We start from the raw sequence: 19,284 nt of genomic DNA, 5'->3' as shown, positions 1-19,284 counted from the left end.
GCTTACCCTTCCCCCTCCCCATATTCTCAAGTCCATTCTCTAGTAGGTCTGTGTCTTTATTCCTGTCTTACCCCTAGGTTCTTCATGACATTTTTTTTTCTTAAATTCCATGTATATGTGTTAGCATACGGTATTTATCTTTCTCTTTCTGACTTACTTCACTCTGTATGACAGACTCTAGGTCTATCCACCTAATTACAAATAGCTCAATTTCGTTTCTTTTTATGGCTGAGTAATATTCCATTGTATATATGTGCCACATCTTCTTTATCCATCCATTCGATGATGGACACTTAGGTTGTTTCCATCTCCGGGCTATTTTAAATAGAGCTGCAATGAACATTTTGGTACATGACTCTTTTTGAATTATGGTCTTCTCAGGGTATATGCCCAGTAGTGGGATTGCTGGGTCATATGGTAGTTTTATTTGTAGTTTTTTAAGGAACCTCCATACTGTTTTCCATAGTGGCTGTACCAACTTACATTCCCACGAGCAGTGCAAGAGTGTTCCCTTTTCTCCACACCCTCTCCAGCATTTATTGTTTCTAGATTTTTTGATGATGGCCATTCTGACTGGTGTGAGATGATATCTCATTGTAGTTTTGATTTGCATTTCTCTAATGATTAATGATGTTGAGCATTCTTTCATGTGTTTGTTGGCAGACTGTATATTTTCTTTGGAGAAATGTCTATTTAGGTCTTCTGCCCATTTTTGGATTGGGTTGTCTGCTTTTTGTTATTGAGCTGCATGAGCTGCTTATAAATTTTGGAGATTAATCCTCTGTCAGTTGCTTCATTTGCAAATATTTTCTCCCATTCTGAGGGCTGTCTTTTGGTCTTGTTTACGGTTTCCTTTGCTGTGCAAAAGCTTTGAAGTTTCATTAGGTCCCATTTGTTTATTTTTGTTTTTATTTCCATTTCTCTGGGAGGTGGGCCAAAAAGAATCTTGCTGTGATTTATGTCATAGAGTGTTCTGCCTATGTTTTCCTCTAAGAGTTTGATAGTTTCTGGCCTTACATTTAGGTCTTTAATCCACTTTGAGCTTATTTTTGTGTATGGTGTTAGGGAGTGATCTAATCTCATACTTTTACATGTACCTGTCCAGTTTTCCCAGCACCACTTATTGAAGAGGCTGTCCTTTCTCCACTATACATTCCTGTCTCCTTTATCAAAGATAAGGTGACCATATGTGTGTGGGTTTATCTCTGGGCTTTCTATCCTGTTCCATTGATCTTTCTGTTTTTGTGCCAGTACCATACTGTCTTGATTACTGTAGCTTTGTAAGATAGTCTGAAGTCAGGGAGCCTGATTCCTCCAGCTCCATTTTTCGTTCTCAAGATTGCTTTGGCTATTCGGGGTCTTTTGTGTTTCCATACAAATTGTGAAATTTTTTGTTCTAGTTCTGTGAAAAATGCCAGTGGTAGCTTGATAGGGATTGCATTGAATCTATAGATTGCTTTGGGTAGTAGAGTCATTTTCACAATGTTGATTCTTCCAATCCAAGAACATGGTATATCTCTCCATCTATTTGTATCATCTTTAATTTCTTTCATCAGTGTCTTATAATTTCCTGCATACGGGTCTTTTGTCTCCTTAGGTAGGTTTATTCCTAGATATTTTATTCTTTTTGTTGCAGTGGTAAATGGGAATGTTTTCTTGATTTCACTTTCACGTTTTTCATCATTAGTGTAAAGGAATGCCAGAGATTTCTGTGCATTAATTTTGTATCCTGCTACTTTACCAAATTCATTGATTAGCTCTAGTAGTTTTCTGGTAGCGTCTTTAGGATTCTCTATGTATAGTATCATGTCATCTGCAAACAGTGGCAGCTTTACTTCTTCTTTTCCAATTTGGATTCCTTTTATTTCCTTTTCTTCTCTGATTGCTGTAGCTAAAACTTCCAAAACGATGTTGAATAAGAGTGGTGAGAGTGGGCAACCTTGTCTTGTTCCTGATCTTAGTGGAAATGCTTTCAGTTTTTCACCATTGAGGATGATGTTGGCTGTGGGTTTGTCATATGTGGCCTTATTATGTTGAGCTAAGTTCCCTCTATGCCTACTTTCTGCAGGGTTTTTAACATAAATGAGTGTTGAATTTTGTTGAAAGCTTTTTCTGCATCTATTGAGATGATCATATGGTTTTTCTCCTTCAATTTGTTAATATGGTTTATCACATTGATTGATATGTGTATATTGAAGAATCCTTGCATTCCTGGGATAAATCCCACTTGATCATGGTGTATGATCCTTTTAATATGCTGTTGGATTCTGTTTGCTAGTATTTTGTTGAGGATTTTTGCAACTATGTTCATCAGTGATACTGGCCTGTAGTTTTCCTTCTTTGTGACATCCTTGTCTGGTTTTGGTATCAAGGTGATGGTGGCCTCATAGAATGAGTTTGGGAGTGTTCCTCCCTGTGCTATATTTTGGAAGAGTTTGAGAAGGATAGGTGATAGCTCTTCTCTAAATGTTTGATAGAATTCGCCTGTGAAGCCATCTGATCCTGGGCTTTTGTTTGTTGGAAGATTTTCAATCACAGTCTCAATTTCAGTGCTTGTGATTGGTCTGTTCATATTTTCTATTTCTTCCTGATTCAGTCTTGGCAGGTTGTGCATTTCTAAGAATTTGTCCATTTCTTCCATTTTATTGGCATAGAGTTGCTTTTAGTAATCTCTCATGATCTTTTGTATCTCTGCAGTGTCAGTTGTTACTTCTCCTTTTTCATTTCTAATTCTATTGATTTGAGTCTTCTCCCTCATTTTCTTGATTGAGTCTGGCTAATGGTTTATCAATTATTTTTATCTTCTCAAAGAACCAGCTTTTAGTTTTATTGATCTTTGCTATCATTTCCTTCATTTCTTTTTTATTTCTGATCTGATTTTTATGATTTCTTTCCTCTTGCTAACATTGGAGTTTTTTTGTTCTTCTTTCTTTAATTGCTTTAGGTGCAAGTTTAGGTTGTTTATTCGAGATGTTTCCTGTTTCTTAAGGTAGGATTGTATTGCTATAAACTTCCCTCTTAGAACTGCTTTTGCTGCATCCCATAGGTTTTGGGTCGTTGTGTCTCCATTGTCATTTGTTTCTAGGTATTTTTTGATTTCCTCTTTGATTTCTTCAGTGATCACTTCGTTATTAAGTAGTGTATTGTTTAGCCTCCATGTGTTTGTATTTTTTACAGATCTTTTCCTGTGATTGATATCTAGTCTCATAGCATTCTGGTCAGAAAAGATACCTGATACAATTTCAATTTTCTTTTTTTTTTTTTGTGGTACACGGGCCTTTCACTGTTGTGGCCTCTCCCATTGCGGAGCACAGGATCCGGACACGCAGGCTCAGCTGCCATGTCTCATGGGCCCAGCCGCTCCGCGGCATGTGGGATCTTCCCGGACCGGGGCACAAACCCGTGTCCCCTGCATCGGCAGGCGGACTCTCAACCACTGCGTCACCAGGGAAGCCCTCAATTTTCTTAAATTTACCAAGGCTCGATTTGTGACCCAAGATATGATCTATCCTGGAGAATGTTCCATGAGCACTTGAGAAAAATGTGTATTCTGTTGTTTTTGGATGGAGTGTCCTATAAATATCAATTAAGTCCATCTTGTTTAATGTATCATTTAAAGCTTGTGTTTCCGTATTTATTTTCATTTTGGATGATCTGTCCATTGGTGAAAGTAGGGTGTTAAAAGTCCCCTACTATGAATGTGTTACTGTTGATTTCCCCTTTTATGGCTGTTAGTATTTGCCTTATGTATTGAGGTGCTCCTATGTTGGGTGCATAAATATTTATAATTCTTATATCTTCCTCTTGGATCGATCCCTTGATCATTATGTAGTGTCCTTCTTTGTCTCTTCTAATAGTCTTCATTTTAAAGTCTATTTTGTCTGATATGAGAATTGCTACTCCAGCTTTCTTTTGGTTTCCATTTGCATGGAATATCTTTTTCCATCCCCTTACTTTCAGTCTGTATGTGTCTCGAGGTTTGAAGTGGGTCTCTTGTAGACAGCATATATATGGCTCTTGTTTTTGTATCCATTCAGCCAGTCTATATCTTTCGGCTGGAGCATTTAGTCCATTTACATTTAAGGTAATAATCGATATGTATTTTCCTATTCCCATTTTCTTAACTGTTTTGGGTTCGTTATTGTAGGTCTTTTCATTCTCTTTTGTTTCCTGCCTAGAGAAGTTCCTTTAGCATTTGTTGTAAAGCTCGTTTGGTGGTGCTGAACTCTCTCAGCTTTTGCTTGTCTGTAAAGGTTTTAATTTCTCCATCAAATCTGAGTGAGATCCTTGCTGGGTAGGGTAATCTTGCTTGCAGGTTTTTCTCCTTCATCACTTTAAATATGTCCTGCCCAGTCCCTTCTGGCTTGCAGAGTTTCTGCTGAAAGATCAGCTGTTAACCTTATGGGGATTCCCTTGTGTGTTATTTGTTGTTTTTCCCTTGCTGCTTTTAATATGTTTTCTTTGTATTTAATTTTTGACAGTTTGATTAATATGTGTCTTGGCGTATTTCTCCTTGTATTTATCCTGTATGGGACTCTCTGTGCTTCCTGGACTTGATTAACTATTTCCTTTCCCATATTAGGGAAGTTTTCAACTATAATCTCTTCAAATATTTTCTCAGTCCCTTTCTTTTTCTCTTCTTCTTCTGGAACCCCTATAATTCGAATGTTGGTGTTTTCGTGTTGTCCCAGAGGTCTCTGAGACTGTCCTCAGTTCTTTTCATTCTTTTTTCTTTATTCTGCTCTGCAGGAGTTATTTCCACTATTTTATCTTCCAGGTCACTTATCCGTTCTTCTGCCTCAGTTATTCTGCTATTGATCCCATCTAGAGTATTTTTCATTTCATTTATTGTGTTGTTCATCATTGTTTGTTTCATCTTTAGTTCTTCAAGGTTCTTGTTTAATGTTTCTTGCATTTTGTCTCTTCTATTTCCAAGATTTTGGATCATCTTTACTATCATTATTCTGAATTCTTTTACAGGTAGACTGCCTGTTTCCTCTTCATTTGTTAGGTCTGGTGGGTTTTTATCTTGCTCCTTCATCTGCTGTGTGTTTTTCTGTCTTCTCATTTTGCTTCTCTTACTGTGTTTGGGGTCTCCTTTTTGCAGGCTGCAGGTTCGTAGTTCCCGTTGTTTTTGGTGTCTGTCTCCAGTGGCTAAGGTTGGTTCAGTGGGTAGTGTAGGCTTCCTGGTGGAGGGGACTAGTGCCTGTGTTCTGGTGGATGAGGCTGGATCTTGTCTTTCTGGTGGGCAGGTCCACGTCTGGTCTGTGGCCTTATTATGATTTTAGGCAGCCTGTCTGCTAATGGGTCAGGTTGTGTTCCTGTCTTGCTAGTTGTTTGGCATAGGGTGTCCAGCTCTGTAGCTTGCTGGTCACTGAGTGAAGCTGGGTGCTGATGTTGCGATGGAGATCTCTGGGAGATTTTTGCCGTTTGATATTATGTGGAGCTGGGAGGTCTCTTGTGGACCAGTGTCCTGAAGTTGGCTCTCCCACCTCAGAGGCACAGCACTGACTCCTGGCTGCAGCACCAAGAGCCTTTCATCCACACGGCTCTTCAATTTGGGATGGTTCGTTGTCTATTCATGTATTCCACAGATGCAGGGTACATCAAGTTGATTGTGGAGATTTAATCTGCTGCTTCTGAGGCTGCTGGGAGAGATTTCCCTTTCTCTTCTTTGTTCTCACAGCTCCCAGGGGCTCAGCTTTGGATTTGGCCCTGCCTCTGCTTGTAGGTCGCCGGAGGGCTTCTGTTCTTTGCTCAGACAGGACGGGGTTAAAAGAGCCAGTGATTTGGGGGCTCTGGCTCACTCAGGCCATGGGGAGGGAGGGGCACGGAGTGCGGGGCAGGCCTGCGGCGGCAGAGGCTCGCGTGAAGTTGCACCATCCTGAGGCGCGCCGTGCGTTCTCCCAGGGAAATTGTCCCTGGATCCCGGGACCCTGGCAGTGGCGGGCTGCACAGGCTCCCCGGAAGGGGGGGTGTGGGTAGTGACCTGTGCTCGCACGCAGGCTTCTTGGTGGCGGCGGCAGCAGCCTTAGCGTCTCATGCACGTCTCTGGGATCCGCACTTTTAGCCGCGGCTCGCTCCTGTCTCTGGAGCTCCTTTAAGCAGCGTTCTTAATCCCCTCTCCTCGCGCACCAGGAAACAAAGAGGGAAGAAAAAGTCTCTTGCCTCTTCGGCAGGTCCAGACTTTTCCCCGGATTCCCTCCCGGCTAGCTGTGGTGCACTATCCCCCTTCAGGCTTTGTTCACGCCGCCAGTCCTATTCCTGCGCTCGGACAGAAGCCCGAGTCTCAGCTCCCAGCCCCGCCCGCCCCGGCGGGTGAGCAGACAAGCCTCTCGGGCTGGTGAGTGCTGGTCGCCACCGATCCTCTGTGCGTGAATCTCTCCGCTTTGCCCTCCGCACCCCTGTTGCTGCGCTCTCCTCCTCGGCTCCGAAGCTCCCCCCCCACCACCCAAAGTCTCCGCCTGTGAAGGGGCTCCTAGTGTGTGGAAACCTTTCCTCCTTCATGGCTCCCTCCCACTGGTGCAGGTCCCGTCGCTATCCTTTTGTCTCTGTTTATTCTTTTTTCTTTTGCCCTACGTGGGGAGTTGCTTGCCTTTTGGGAGGTCTGAGGTCTTCTGCCAGCGTTCAGTAGGTGTTCTGTAGGAGTTGTTCCACGTGTAGATGTATTTCTGGTGTATCTGGGGGGAGGAAGGTGATCTCCTCGACTTACTCTTACGCCATCTTCCCCTCGTCCTGGGGTTTTATCTTGATCACAGTTAACGTTAATCTTAAAAAATATACATCTATAATTTACCATTTTATGAAGTAAATCAAGTTAGAATGGCTCAATTTTAGTAGTTAGTTTTTAACAATTTTATTTGTCTTTCAGAGAAATTTGCATCATTTATACTCTGAAACCTCATAGAGATTTGTGGATTCTGGGCTCTTAAAACATTTAAAAATCTTAACTGTTTTTTCTTCCTAAAATTACCCTATTTATTAAAAAGTACAATCAGGAGAAAAGGCAGTATACTTAGGAAATAAGAGAGAAAAACCAACTGCCTGGCAAAAATTACCTTAGTAAATATAACTTGAAGATAAAAGTACACATAAATGACTTGTTTGTTCTCTTCCTCCTTCTTCCATCTTCTCCCTTCTGCTCTCCCTCGTCCTTCTTCTCTCTTTTTCTTTTCTTCTTAAAAGTTATTTCTCCTGCTATCAGGAAGAGTTAACTAAAGCATTTCCTCAGTTATAAAAAAAGAAAATCCCTTCTTAAAGCTGTCTCTCAAACTTATATTTATCTCATAAGAAATTACTACTGAGCACCTCTAAGACGAGTTAGCCGGTTGCTCAAAAGAGCCACTCTGGAAACCTGTCATGGGTGGGTGAAGTCTGCATTGATCATGCCTGAACACGTGTGATTTCAAAACTTTCTGCTCAGTGTGAGCTCGTTCTGAGCAGAACCTTTACAATGTTATTATTTATTTCTAAGAGAGAACTGAAATAATAAGATTATTGAATACTCCTTTAATTGGATGTCTCGTCTCAGAGAAGTACAAGTGTTTAAAGAAAATACTTTTAGTAAAATAGCGCTAATATCCATAGTGTTATTTATGTTCTTCAGTCTCTTCCTTCATTTCAATTAACTTTTTTCTGCCTCCCCTATAATTCTGTGGGAAATGTTTGAGATGATTATATAAAAAATTGAAAACTTACTAGATGTTTTATTATAAGAGTTAATAGCTATGAAATAATTTCTATTTTCCTGTGACAGTGTTGTAGATTTTTCTCAATCATACTTTACCTCATGTTATCAATAATCTGTAAAACCAACTCTAAAAGTAGATATCAGTGATTGAAATGTAACTGTCCTAAATGGGTGTTTTTTAAAGAGGTACAAGTTTAACTTTGCTTTATAAAAGTACTTAATCCATCAGTAAAATTACAATTCTCATCTATTGTTTAAGTTAATTTATTAAACTACCTAAATGTGAATGCTGTAGAGTGGTTGTCTTCTTCATATTGTTCTTTATTTTTGAATTAAAGTAAAAATGAAAAGTGTAAATGTATAAAACAGTAAAGCTTAATACTAATAATCTATTTATTGCGTGTAACCAGCTGCAGGAGACAGATTTCAAGATTGATTTTAGGCTTAGAGCATAATGAAAATATGAATCAAACTATGAAATTACTTGCAACATTGATTTATATTACAGATTAAAACAATGGTCTCTTTTGTTTTACCTAAAAGGATTTAAGAATTAAAAGGATTTAAGAATTAAAATATATCACTCACTTTCCAAAAGGATTATTTTTTTATAGTGATTGTTTCTAAAACAATGTAATAAAAGTTCCTAGAATGAATTGAAATGAAGTCTAAAAGGAACTAAAATATTTTCTATGCCACCCCCAACTCTTGTGGTAATACAGTATTAACTAAGACCATATATTCCATATCTGAATAAAATGAAATAAGAAGTGTGAAGTTTCAGTCGGTACTTGTAGGTTATTTCAGAGCTTCATGGGCTTAGAGCAGAGAAGCCAAGAGAAAGGGAAGAAGGCAACATTTTTTGTTTAAGAGAGTGTATTCATTGACCCTTGGTCCTCGTCATCTCTTCCCTCCATTACCTTCAAACCTGGGCTAATACTCTCTTCAGTTACTCCACAAGTGACAGCCTGAAGCCTGTGCTCTTTCATCAATACCAGCAGATTCCAAAAGCCGGTCTTGGAGCAGTGCTGGTCTGTGATAAGTTATTCTGTTCCTTGGCCCCAAAACAGAAAACAAAAAAACAAACAAAACCCTATATGTATTATGTAGTTTTATATTTAGGCATAAAATCGTCTGTGAAATTATGATACTTTGGAATCCTTATCTTTTTGATAGCATTTATAAAATAATTTGCCTCATTTAGAATTGGTTTTTCCACTTCTAATTTTGTCCATATCCTGAAAAATGGAAGAGGAACAATATAAAAAATGTAGAAAATTAATAAGGTTACATTTTTAAATTCATAGAAATATTATCCACTCTAAATTGCTTCTGGAAATAGAAAATGTTTGTTTCATTACTATCCTAATTAAACTATGTGGGTGTAATTGAGGCTTTCCTTCTCTGTTAGGCAATACGGACTTGATTAATAGAGTCTTGCTGGATGCCGGCTTTACAAATGAACTTGTCCAGAATTACTGGAGTAAGCAGAAAAACATGTAAGTGTTTGTCTTATTAATAAAAGATATATACTCTGTATTTCAGTTTAGCTTCTCTCTGGGAAATTTTTGGAAAATAAATCTCAAATTTAAAGTTTATTATTTATCTTTAATAACCGTTTCCCAAGAAAACCATTTTGCAGTTGTTGACAACTTGAATTTTCAGTTGTGGGTGTGTGTCAGGACTAACATCTACCATTACTCAGCTTTACGCATGTATATGCTACAGTGTGAATGATCAAGTTAAATAGGTGTGCTTGCGTGTGTCTCAGTGTTGGTGGTAAACTAGGGCTTCTAGTGAATGTTCAGTTAGCTTTCTAATAGCCCTGCCCTACAGCCAGTCAAGACAGGGAGAAATCTGACAATGGTTCTCGTTTCCAGTCTCTTCTCCGCCCCATTTCCCATCAACCACCAAGTGCTAAATATTGTTTCTAAAAATGTTTTCCTCTCTGCTTCATACTCAGGGTTCTAATTGTTTTCCATATCTAAGAAATCACAGCAGTGATGTCTCCGCCTTTAGGGCTTCCAATTCCTCTGCCCACGGGCCCCAGGCTGTTCTCCATGTAACTCATACTTTCCAGAGTCTCACTTTTAAAACGGAGCCCTAACTTCAGGGTGAAGGTGAAGCAGCCTCTCCAGCGTGGATTTCATGATCACTCATGAGCTGACCATTCTTCAGAAGCTTATACTTGCAACTGTACCTCCTGTTGTTTCTCCCCTCATGCCTTATGCTTTTATTACACCAAATACTACCACTCTTCACTAGCTTTCCCTTACATGTACTCTTTTCTTTACATGTGATGTCTTCCTGCCATCTGTGTTAACTCCCATTCCATCTTCAGCATGCAGCTATCTCATTATTTCTTATGAAATGTCTTCCTTAAGCATCCTCCCTTTAACTATTTCTTAGATATTTTAAGAAATATCTAAAAACTGTGTTTTATTAAAACATAGTTTACATCTATTGATACATTTACCTCGGCCTCCTTTATGTCAGGAACTCATTCTGTTTCTCTTTGTACCACCAACACCTAAACTAACACCTTACAAAGAATAAGTTGAATGAAATTTCCTTCTTTTGTCTTCTGTTCCAGCAAGGGAGTGAAAGCACGGTTTGTTGTGACTGATGGTGGGATTACCAGAGTTTATCCCAAAGAGTAAGTTCAAATAGCATCTGTAAAAATTACTAGCTTACAAAGGACTACTCCAAGGATCTGTACCTTACTGTATAAGGAAGCCATTCTTCAGAGAAACTGATCATTATTAGTAGTTAAATTGGAATTTACCTGAAGTACTTACTTATTAAAATACTCCATTTCTTTCAAAAATGCTATTATAATTCTTCAATGATGTTTTCGCTTGTCATATATATTACAACACTGAAGAGGTTATCAAAGAGATTTCTCTCTTCATAGACATAAGCTAACCTGGTTAAATGAACATAATGGTTATTACAAATATGTCAATTGGCAATGTTTGCATAGCACTTCATTGTTTTCACTGTTGTATGGATTTTATCTGTGTTTATCTTCAGAAGAGTCCATAAAGTGGGCTGTGTAGGCTTATTTATATTAATTGACTTATTAACTGACTTGTCTCTAATTACCTGGCTAGTAAATGGCAGAGTAAAACTAGACGTCAGCTTTTTCTGCTCCTTAGTTTAATTCTAAGCAGATCTGTTGCTTAGTAGTGAATGTCATTTAAACCATCAATTACCACTATCTTCCTTAGACATACCTGAGATACAGACATATCTGTAAAGTTCAGTGGTGTCCACAAAGGGAAAAGTAAGTTATCGAGTAGATTAAAGAATAAGAATGATGACCCATTTCCTCCTTAGGGCTGGAGAAAATTGGCAAGAAAACCCAGAAACATATGAGGACAGCTTTTATAAAAGAAGTCTTGATAACGATAACTATGTTTTCACTGCTCCGTACTTTAACAGTAAGTATTGCTTTAGAATTCAGCCATCTCAATTCCTTTTTTAAAAATAAATTATTGCTACTACCTGCTTCCCCCCACACAAACAATATATTTTATGGTATTTGCTCAGAATAGTCATCATTAAGCATATACCATGTGCACGACATTGGAAGGACAGAAGCATCCATTTAGTTGAGGAAGTAAAATGCATCTACAAGAAATCAGCCACCCAGTAGTGTAAAGACAGCATATCTACAGGCATGCATAATACATTGAAACACATATAGATCATCCCTCATTTCACAAGCTGCAAATATATGTAAGAATGTTTAATGAATTTTAAAGATGTAATTAATCAGTTTGCTCTTTAATCGGTATTAGTTGCATAACATTTATAAAAATTAATAATAGCCTATATTTTAAAATACTTTATTGGGTTCTCTCCCTAAAACTTTCTAATTTAATCCTTCATCCTTTGTGGGGGTTGGTTCTACCATCACCATTTTCGCAAACGGGGAAACTGAAGAGAATTTCAGTTTTTCCAGGAATATGTATCTTTTACAGTTTTACAGCAGTTTTGTGAATCTAAGATCAATCTTTCTGCTTTACTTCAGCAGCCTCCCCAATATTGTAGTAAGTGTCAAAGCAGGGATTTGGTGTGCATCCTTTATTGTGAGAGGGATGCAGCCAAGCTGAGTAATTCTCATTCCAAAGTCAATTCATGCAAACCAATTCCTGGACACTCTAATTAGCCTGCTATAAAATGGAAGAAAAGGGAAGAGGAGACCACTTCTTGATAACATATTTATGCTAGAACATTTAAGTAAAACAGTATCCACCTGTACCTATTAAAAGAAATGTAATATTATTTGCTTTATCTAGATAGGTCTATTTTTCCTTTTTTTTTTTTTTTTTTTTTAGAAAGCGGACCTGGTGCTTATGAATCGGGCATTATGGTAAGCAAAGCTGTAGAAATATACATCCAGGGAAAACTTCTAAAACCTGCAGGTAAGCACATATATTGTACACATACACACGACCGAAACTAAATGTGACCTACTGTTTATATTATCCACTGGCACTGCTTTTCAGGAAGGCTATCAGAAAGCTTCAACGAAAATAAAGTCAAATTTGAAAAATAAAATGAAACACAATTAGTTATGTATGAGATTGGGGATAAAATAAGAGTTGAGTTTTCAAAGAAGTGTGTATGTTTATACACTCTTGACATAAATTTAGGGAGTCAGTTTCGTGTTGTATATCAAAATTCTAATTGCTGGATTGATCCAGCAATTCCACTCAGAAGTCTATCCTATAAAGTATTTCAAATATACAAAAGTAGATATGGGCAAGGATGTGAATATTTGTAATAATTTAAACATGAAAAGTTAAGTTTCCATCATTGGGGGAAAAGATAAATTGTGGCATATCTATACTATGTATCTGTTAAAAAGAATTAGGTAGGGATCTATTAAAAAAAACCTTACAATAAAATATATAGAATAATGAGTCTTTTGGTGAAAGAAATCAAGCAAATGAAAAAGTTCATAAAACTAAGCATCAGTGGGAATTAGAAGTGGGCTGGAATGAACAGATGCAGTAAAAGTTAAAAAAAAAAGTATAATTCAGTATTGTTTGAATTTTAGAAAAAATAGGCCAGATTGAGAAGGTAGATAAACTCCTGTGATAAACTCCCCCCAGTGGTTGAACTGCATACATTCACTCCATCATTCACTCAGCAACTCATTCACTCCTTCCTTCATTCTCTCAATTGCTCATTTACTCATTCAATCTTATTCTGTCAGTCACTCATTCACGTGCCACCTATTCACCTACCTACTCATCCACTCATTTACCCACACTTCAGCAAGCATTTCCTTTTTTTTCTTTTTTAAATTTTTTTTAACATCTTTATCGGAGTATAATGCTTTACAATGATGTGTTAGTTTCTGCTGTATAACAAAATGAATCAGCTATACATGTACATATATCCCCATATCTCCTCCCTTTTGCGTCTCCCTCCCACCCTCCTTTTCCCACCCCTCTAGGTGGTCACAAAGCACCAAGCTGATCTCCCTGTGCTATGCGGCGGCTTCCCACTAGCTATTTTACATTTGGTAGTATATATACGTCCATGCCACTCTCTCACTTCGTCCCGGCTTACCCTTTCCCCTCCCCATATCCTCAAGTCCAATCTCTACATCTGCATCTTTATTCCTGTCCTGCCCCTAGGTTCTTCAGAACCTTTTTTTTTTTAAGATTCCATATATATGTGTTAGCATATGGTATTTGTTTTTCTCTTTCTGACTTACTTCACTCTGTATGACAGTCTCTAGGTCCATCCACCTCACTCCAAATAACTCAATTTCGTTCCTTTTTATGGCTGAGTAATATTCCATTGTATATATGTGCCACATCTTTATCCATTCATCTGTCTATGGACACTTAGGTTGTTTCCATGTCCTGGCTATTGTAAATAGAGCTGCAGTGAACATTGTGGTACATGACTCATTTTGAATTATGGTTTTCTCAGGGTATATGCCCAGTAGTGGGATTGCTGGGTCGTGTGGTAGTTCTATTTTTAGTTTTTTAAGGAACCTCCATACTGTTCTCCATAGTGGCTGTATCAATTTACATTCCCACCAACAGTGCAAGAGGGTTCCCTTTTCTCCACACCCTCTCCAGCATTTATTGTTTCTAGATTTTTTGATGATGGCCATTCTGACTAGTGTGAGATGATACCTCATGTAGTTTTGATTTGCATTTCTCTAATGATTAGTGATGTTGAGCACCCTTTCATGTGTTTGTTGGCAATCTGTATATCTCCTTTGGAGAAATGTCTATTTAGGTCTTCTGCCCATTTTGGGATTGTTTGTTTTTTTGATATTGAGCTGCATGTGCTGCTTGTATATTTTGGAGATTAATCCTCTGTCAGTTGCTTCATTTGCAAATATTTTCTCCCATTCTGAGGGTTGTCTTTTGGTCTTGTTTACGGTTTCCTTTGCTGTGCAAAAGCTTTGAAGTTTCATTAGGTCCCATTTGTTTATTTTTGTTTTTATTTCCCTTTCTCTAGGAGGTGGGTCAAAAAGGATCTTGCTGTGATTTATGTCATGGAGTGTTCTGCCTATGTTTTGCTCTAAGAGTTTGATAGTGTCTGGCCTTACATTTAGCTCTTTAATCCATTTTGAGTTTATTTTTGTGTATGGTGTTTGTTAGGGAGTGTTCTAATTTCATTCTTTTACATGTAGCTGTCCAGTTTTCCCAGCACTACTTATTGAAGAGGCTGTCTTTTCTCCATTGTATATTCTCAGCAAACATTTCTTAAGCACCTCCTGCATGCACTGGTCAGGTTAGGGAAGCCTCTTAAAACCCACCACCTTGAATGACCTCATATTTATAAAGCTATTCCTGACACTCCTTTTTTTAAGCCTCCTTTATTAGTTAATATACCAGGTTATAGTAAATAAATGTGTGTATAAACGAAGTTTGTAACAGTTTAAGAGCTATTAGCATTACTTTTTAATGAAAACCCCAAGAAATATATGTCTGTAATAAACATTATAAAATAGCATTAAATTGAATATAAATTATTTAAATTATCATACCCTAGAAATTATATTGTAAGCTAATTAAATTTGCCACCTTTTAAATGAATTTGAATCAGCTTTTCAATGTATATCTGCAATTAAACAGATTTTTTTTTTTTTTTTAATCTTAAGAAACTTACATTTGCCTGCTCAGGAATTTTTAAATGTGAGAGGAAAGATAAATGAGAATTATAGCTACATTTTTTAAATGCATGTGTCAATTTTTCTTTACATGATTGTTTCAGTTGTTGGAATTAAAATTGATGTAAACTCCTGGATAGAGAATTTCACCAAAACATCAATCAGGGATCCGGTAAGATAACTTTTTAAAAAATTCTTATGCTACATTTACTGATCTTAGAAAGCAAAGTCTTATACAGTGACAAAATAAATTTTCGATGCAACTACATTGAAGCAGAATTATGAATTACCATTTTTTCAAAGAATTTTTTGTTTAGTCAACTAATAAATAATAGGAAAATATTTCAGTATTATAATTTAAAATGCTAGTTTAAATATTTATTGGCTGATCTTTTCTAATTTGTAAAGATAAAGCTATTGACTAGACTATCGTTTAATCTTTTATACTAATTATTATAAAAGTTCTAATTACAATATGGTAATAATTAAAATGATATAATTAAAATCCAACTAGAAAGATAATATGAGGTGATAACTGTATTTCTGTCTTTCAGTGTGCTGGTCCAGTTTGTGACTGTAAAAGAAACAGTGATGTAAGAGAACTCTTTAAAATGGAATTTTTAAGTACAATTTTTTGTGTTACTCTTCCTAAGACTCTAATGATAAAGAAAGATGCAGGAAGGTTTAGTCAAATGCTAAAAAAATATTGTATGGAATTGTGAACTAATTCATAGATAAGAATTTGAATTATATGCTTTTAATTCCTAACCTCAAACATTAGAAGCATTTTAAGATATTCATTAAAAAGCCATATCAATATAGACTGTATTCGCTTCAGTCTCAATTGTGTTAGATTCTTTTGTACATATAAATACAAATTCGTTTCTGACCAGAGTTTCTAAACTGAAGCATATTTATTGATTATCAGTGCAATCTTCCCTCATCTTTTGCACTTTATCTGAATTTTTCACACTGTGTTTATAGTGGTGAGAAAGGTTTTTTAACTAAACCTTGGTATTACATAGTTTTACTTGCCTGGATTGGATTTTACATTGTCTTCTATTACTTCCATTTCTGTTTGAGAAATTGAAAAAGCAAATGTCAACTTGCTTTGTTCCAAGCCGAAGATGCTGTAAGAATGGTACTAGATAAATTATTCATATAATGAATAAGAATGACAAATTCCACTATTTTCTTTCAGTCCTCTTATGTATGTCTATATATTTCCAAAGGAAGCAGGGGTTTCATGTCATTTTATTCACTCCTAGTCTTGTGAAATCATAAGCCAGTAATTTTAATTATTTTTGTAACATCCATTTTACATAGACTATGTATCAGCTGTTTTTAGAGCAAAGGTTTTAGCAAGCTCCTTTCATATTAGAAAAATAGAGTGCATTACGTCCCCAAATCTGAAAACAATGTTTTTGTGATTTTATACAATAAAAATTATTAAATTGATTCATGCATTTAAACATAATTTAAACTGTATGGGAATACTTTAGGATATATGATTATTTTTCCTCTGTCAGAGGCATTTTTTTGGTCTTGTTTCCTGCTTTTACATCTCAAATTATCCAATCAAATATTTTTAGTATAGAATAGTTATAAATAACCTCATACTGCTGCTTTTTATTTTTAAGCCTGTGATGAATATTGCCCCAAATGGATTTTTCTTAATGTCTTTCTTGTCAAAATCTTAAGTATGTGTTTAAAATAATAATTGTACATTATTAAATGTTTTCGTTTATCCAATTTCCTGGTTCATTTAGATGACAGTGGGGTGGTGAAAAGATTATTTCTAATTTGTTCTTATGTTTTCGTTCAGACTGAGTTGACTTTTTTTTTTTTTTGGTCTATGTTGGGTCTTCGTTGCTGCACGCGGGCTTTCTTTAGTTGCAGCAAGCAGGGGCTACTCTTCATTGTGGTGCAGTGGCTTCTCTTGCTGCGGAACACAGGCTCTACGTGCGCAGGCTTCAGTAGTTGCGGCGTGTGGGCTCAGTAGTCGTGGCTTAGTTGCTCCGCGGCATGTCGGATCTTCCCAGACCAGGGCTCAAACCCGTTTTCCCCTGCATTGGCGGGCGGTTCTTAACCACTGCACCACCAGGGAAGTCCCTGAGTTGACTATTTTAACTGGACGGATCGTGGTGGAATTTCAAGCCTTGATGGTTTGACAGCAATCTATATGCATGCCCTTAATTTATTTCATCAGAATCTCCTGAGCATATATTTCAAGAGAAGATATAGTTATCTAAGTTTTTCTCCTATTTTGTTATAATCATCTATATAATGGAGTAATGATTATGTAACCTAACCTTCCTAAAAAAGTGTATTAACTGTTATTTTTGTTTTGCTAGGTAATGGATTGTGTGATTCTAGATGACGGTGGGTTTCTTTTGATGGCAAATCATGATGATTACACTAACCAGGTATGTACCTAAAGTGGCAAGGAGGAGGGTTTCCAAAGTGTGTTTCCCTGATCAACATTACAAAACCCCTTTACACCACTATAAAAATTGATCATTGAAGTTCTTAATGTAAATATAAACCATCAAGAAATGCATCCTAAAACTAGTTTTCCTTATATTTGTTAGCTGAGTTTACTTTCTGGTACGGTTACCATTAAAATATAGAGCTAAGGATTTTAACATCATATGAACTTTTTATTTTTGATCTCTCAGAAATTTAGAAAATTTTCACATATTAATCAGTTGATAATGTCAGTCCTAATACATAGCTGGTTTGAAACATGAAAATTCTAATCTGAAATTTGGAAATTGGCAACAGTTAGGCTCTTTGGTTTACACAGGATTTTAAACAAAGTAGAATTAATTGCCAACTAATTTCATTTCTGAATCTGTATATCTGGCTTCTCTTTAAAAAACAAACAAAAAAGATCTCTCAATACTGGACAGTTTTCCTAAATTACAATATTTATGGGTTGGAATTGGTGAGCTAGAGGTTGTCCCTATAGATGGGACTCACTCCAGTTCAGCACAGTCCCTACAAGTTTCTTTTTCTAGTTTCACCATTTCTCTTATTGGATTGTGACTTAAGGCTTAGTAAACTGTCCATTCCTTCCAAATAGCACAGGGAGCCATTCAGAAATGAGAATACCTAATCTCACTGGAGTTTTTTCAGAGTATCATATACTGGTTTATTACTTGCTTTTGTTTTCAAGCTCCTCAGTAGTTTTAGTTCTCTTTGTATCATTTCTTTTGTTTGTACTGGTTCAGGTGTTAATATTTGGCTTACATTTGACACTTTATTATTTTTTTCTGTACCAGATTGGAAGATTTTTTGGAGAGATTGATCCAAGTTTGATGAGACACCTGGTTAATATATCAGTTTATGCTTATAATAAATCTTATGATTATCAGTCCGTGTGTGAGCCTGGAGCTGCACCAAAACAAGGAGCAGGGCATCGCTCAGCATACGTGGTCAGTAATATGCAACTCACCCTTCCATTCTCTCAGAGGGACTCTCAGTGTAGACTAATGTAATACTTCTTTATTCTGTTTTATAGCCATCAATAGCAGACATATTACACATTGGCTGGTGGGCCACTGCTGCTGCCTGGTAAGTCAAAATTGTAGTTTTATTGGTATTGAGAGAAAAGTGTTGTGAAATAGTAAAGAATGTGATGGAAAGATGGACATGTAGATAATTATTATGGGAACTAGTTTTTTCATTTCCTACAGCACATATTGGCAGTATTCATAAGTATTTTTTCTTACTGATCACTGTAAAACCGTTACAGTTATTCAGCTTTTTGTATGAAAACAGTATTATGCTCAGGCACACTTCAGCCTTTTCAGGGGCTTCTTTTACCTATGGATCTGTTGAAACTCTTTTCGTTTGTATTTTTTGTTTATATTATACTCAATCCTTACATTTTAGGCATATTGATCTATAAAAGGTTACTATTTATTGCCTTCATTGTGCAAGTTAAATGTCTTCATCCATCAAATTCGTGACATGATGACTTACCTTTCTACCTCTTCATTTTTCTTACAAAGGCTGGCATCATTTTAGAAGCATCATGTTCCTGAAATGGATCTAATTCTTTTCACTGGTTCTACCCTTCCTCCCTCCTTCCCCTCTTACCTATATCCTGCCATCTGTGAAAAGAAGACATTTAAACTGCTTATTGAGGCACTGTGGAAAGTCTGGAAGATCAAATTTGTCATTGTTTGGGTCTGATCAGTCAAGTAACTAATCCTCCTGTTGTGTCTGGGTCCATTCTCTCCCTCCCTCCCTCCCTCCCTCCCTCCCTCCCTCTCTCTCTCTCTTTTGTATCATTACCCTACTGTATTGTATAAGTTTTATTCCATGTATATTAATCTATAACGTTCACTTGATGTTGTGGCTTTCCCAGCGAAAATTAAATGATTATGCCATTTTATTAAAATAGCAAAGATGTTAGATTAAAAATCCAATTTATTCT

At 36.8% G+C, this 19,284-nt stretch overlaps 1 protein-coding gene across 2 annotated transcripts in view; it reads left to right on the top strand.

Annotated features, from left to right (window-relative positions):
- Window positions 1-19,284, top strand: part of CACNA2D1 (calcium voltage-gated channel auxiliary subunit alpha2delta 1) — a 515,294-nt gene that overhangs the window by 472,112 nt on the left and 23,898 nt on the right. For both annotated transcript variants that reach the window (XM_060020340.1, XM_060020339.1), the window contains exons 25-33: window positions 9,102-9,189; window positions 10,284-10,346; window positions 11,030-11,133; window positions 12,034-12,120; window positions 14,945-15,012; window positions 15,395-15,433; window positions 17,195-17,266; window positions 18,125-18,277; window positions 18,364-18,416. In XM_060020340.1, coding sequence (XP_059876323.1) covers window positions 9,102-9,189; window positions 10,284-10,346; window positions 11,030-11,133; window positions 12,034-12,120; window positions 14,945-15,012; window positions 15,395-15,433; window positions 17,195-17,266; window positions 18,125-18,277; window positions 18,364-18,416 — 727 coding nt within the window. The remainder of the gene's footprint in view (window positions 1-9,101; window positions 9,190-10,283; window positions 10,347-11,029; window positions 11,134-12,033; window positions 12,121-14,944; window positions 15,013-15,394; window positions 15,434-17,194; window positions 17,267-18,124; window positions 18,278-18,363; window positions 18,417-19,284) is intronic.

Source organism: Delphinus delphis, chromosome 9, assembly GCF_949987515.2.
Source record: "Delphinus delphis chromosome 9, mDelDel1.2, whole genome shotgun sequence".
NCBI classification, from domain to species: Eukaryota; Metazoa; Chordata; class Mammalia; order Artiodactyla; family Delphinidae; genus Delphinus; species Delphinus delphis.
Note: the sequence above shows the minus strand (reverse complement) of the source record. Positions and strands in the feature narration are given on the sequence as shown.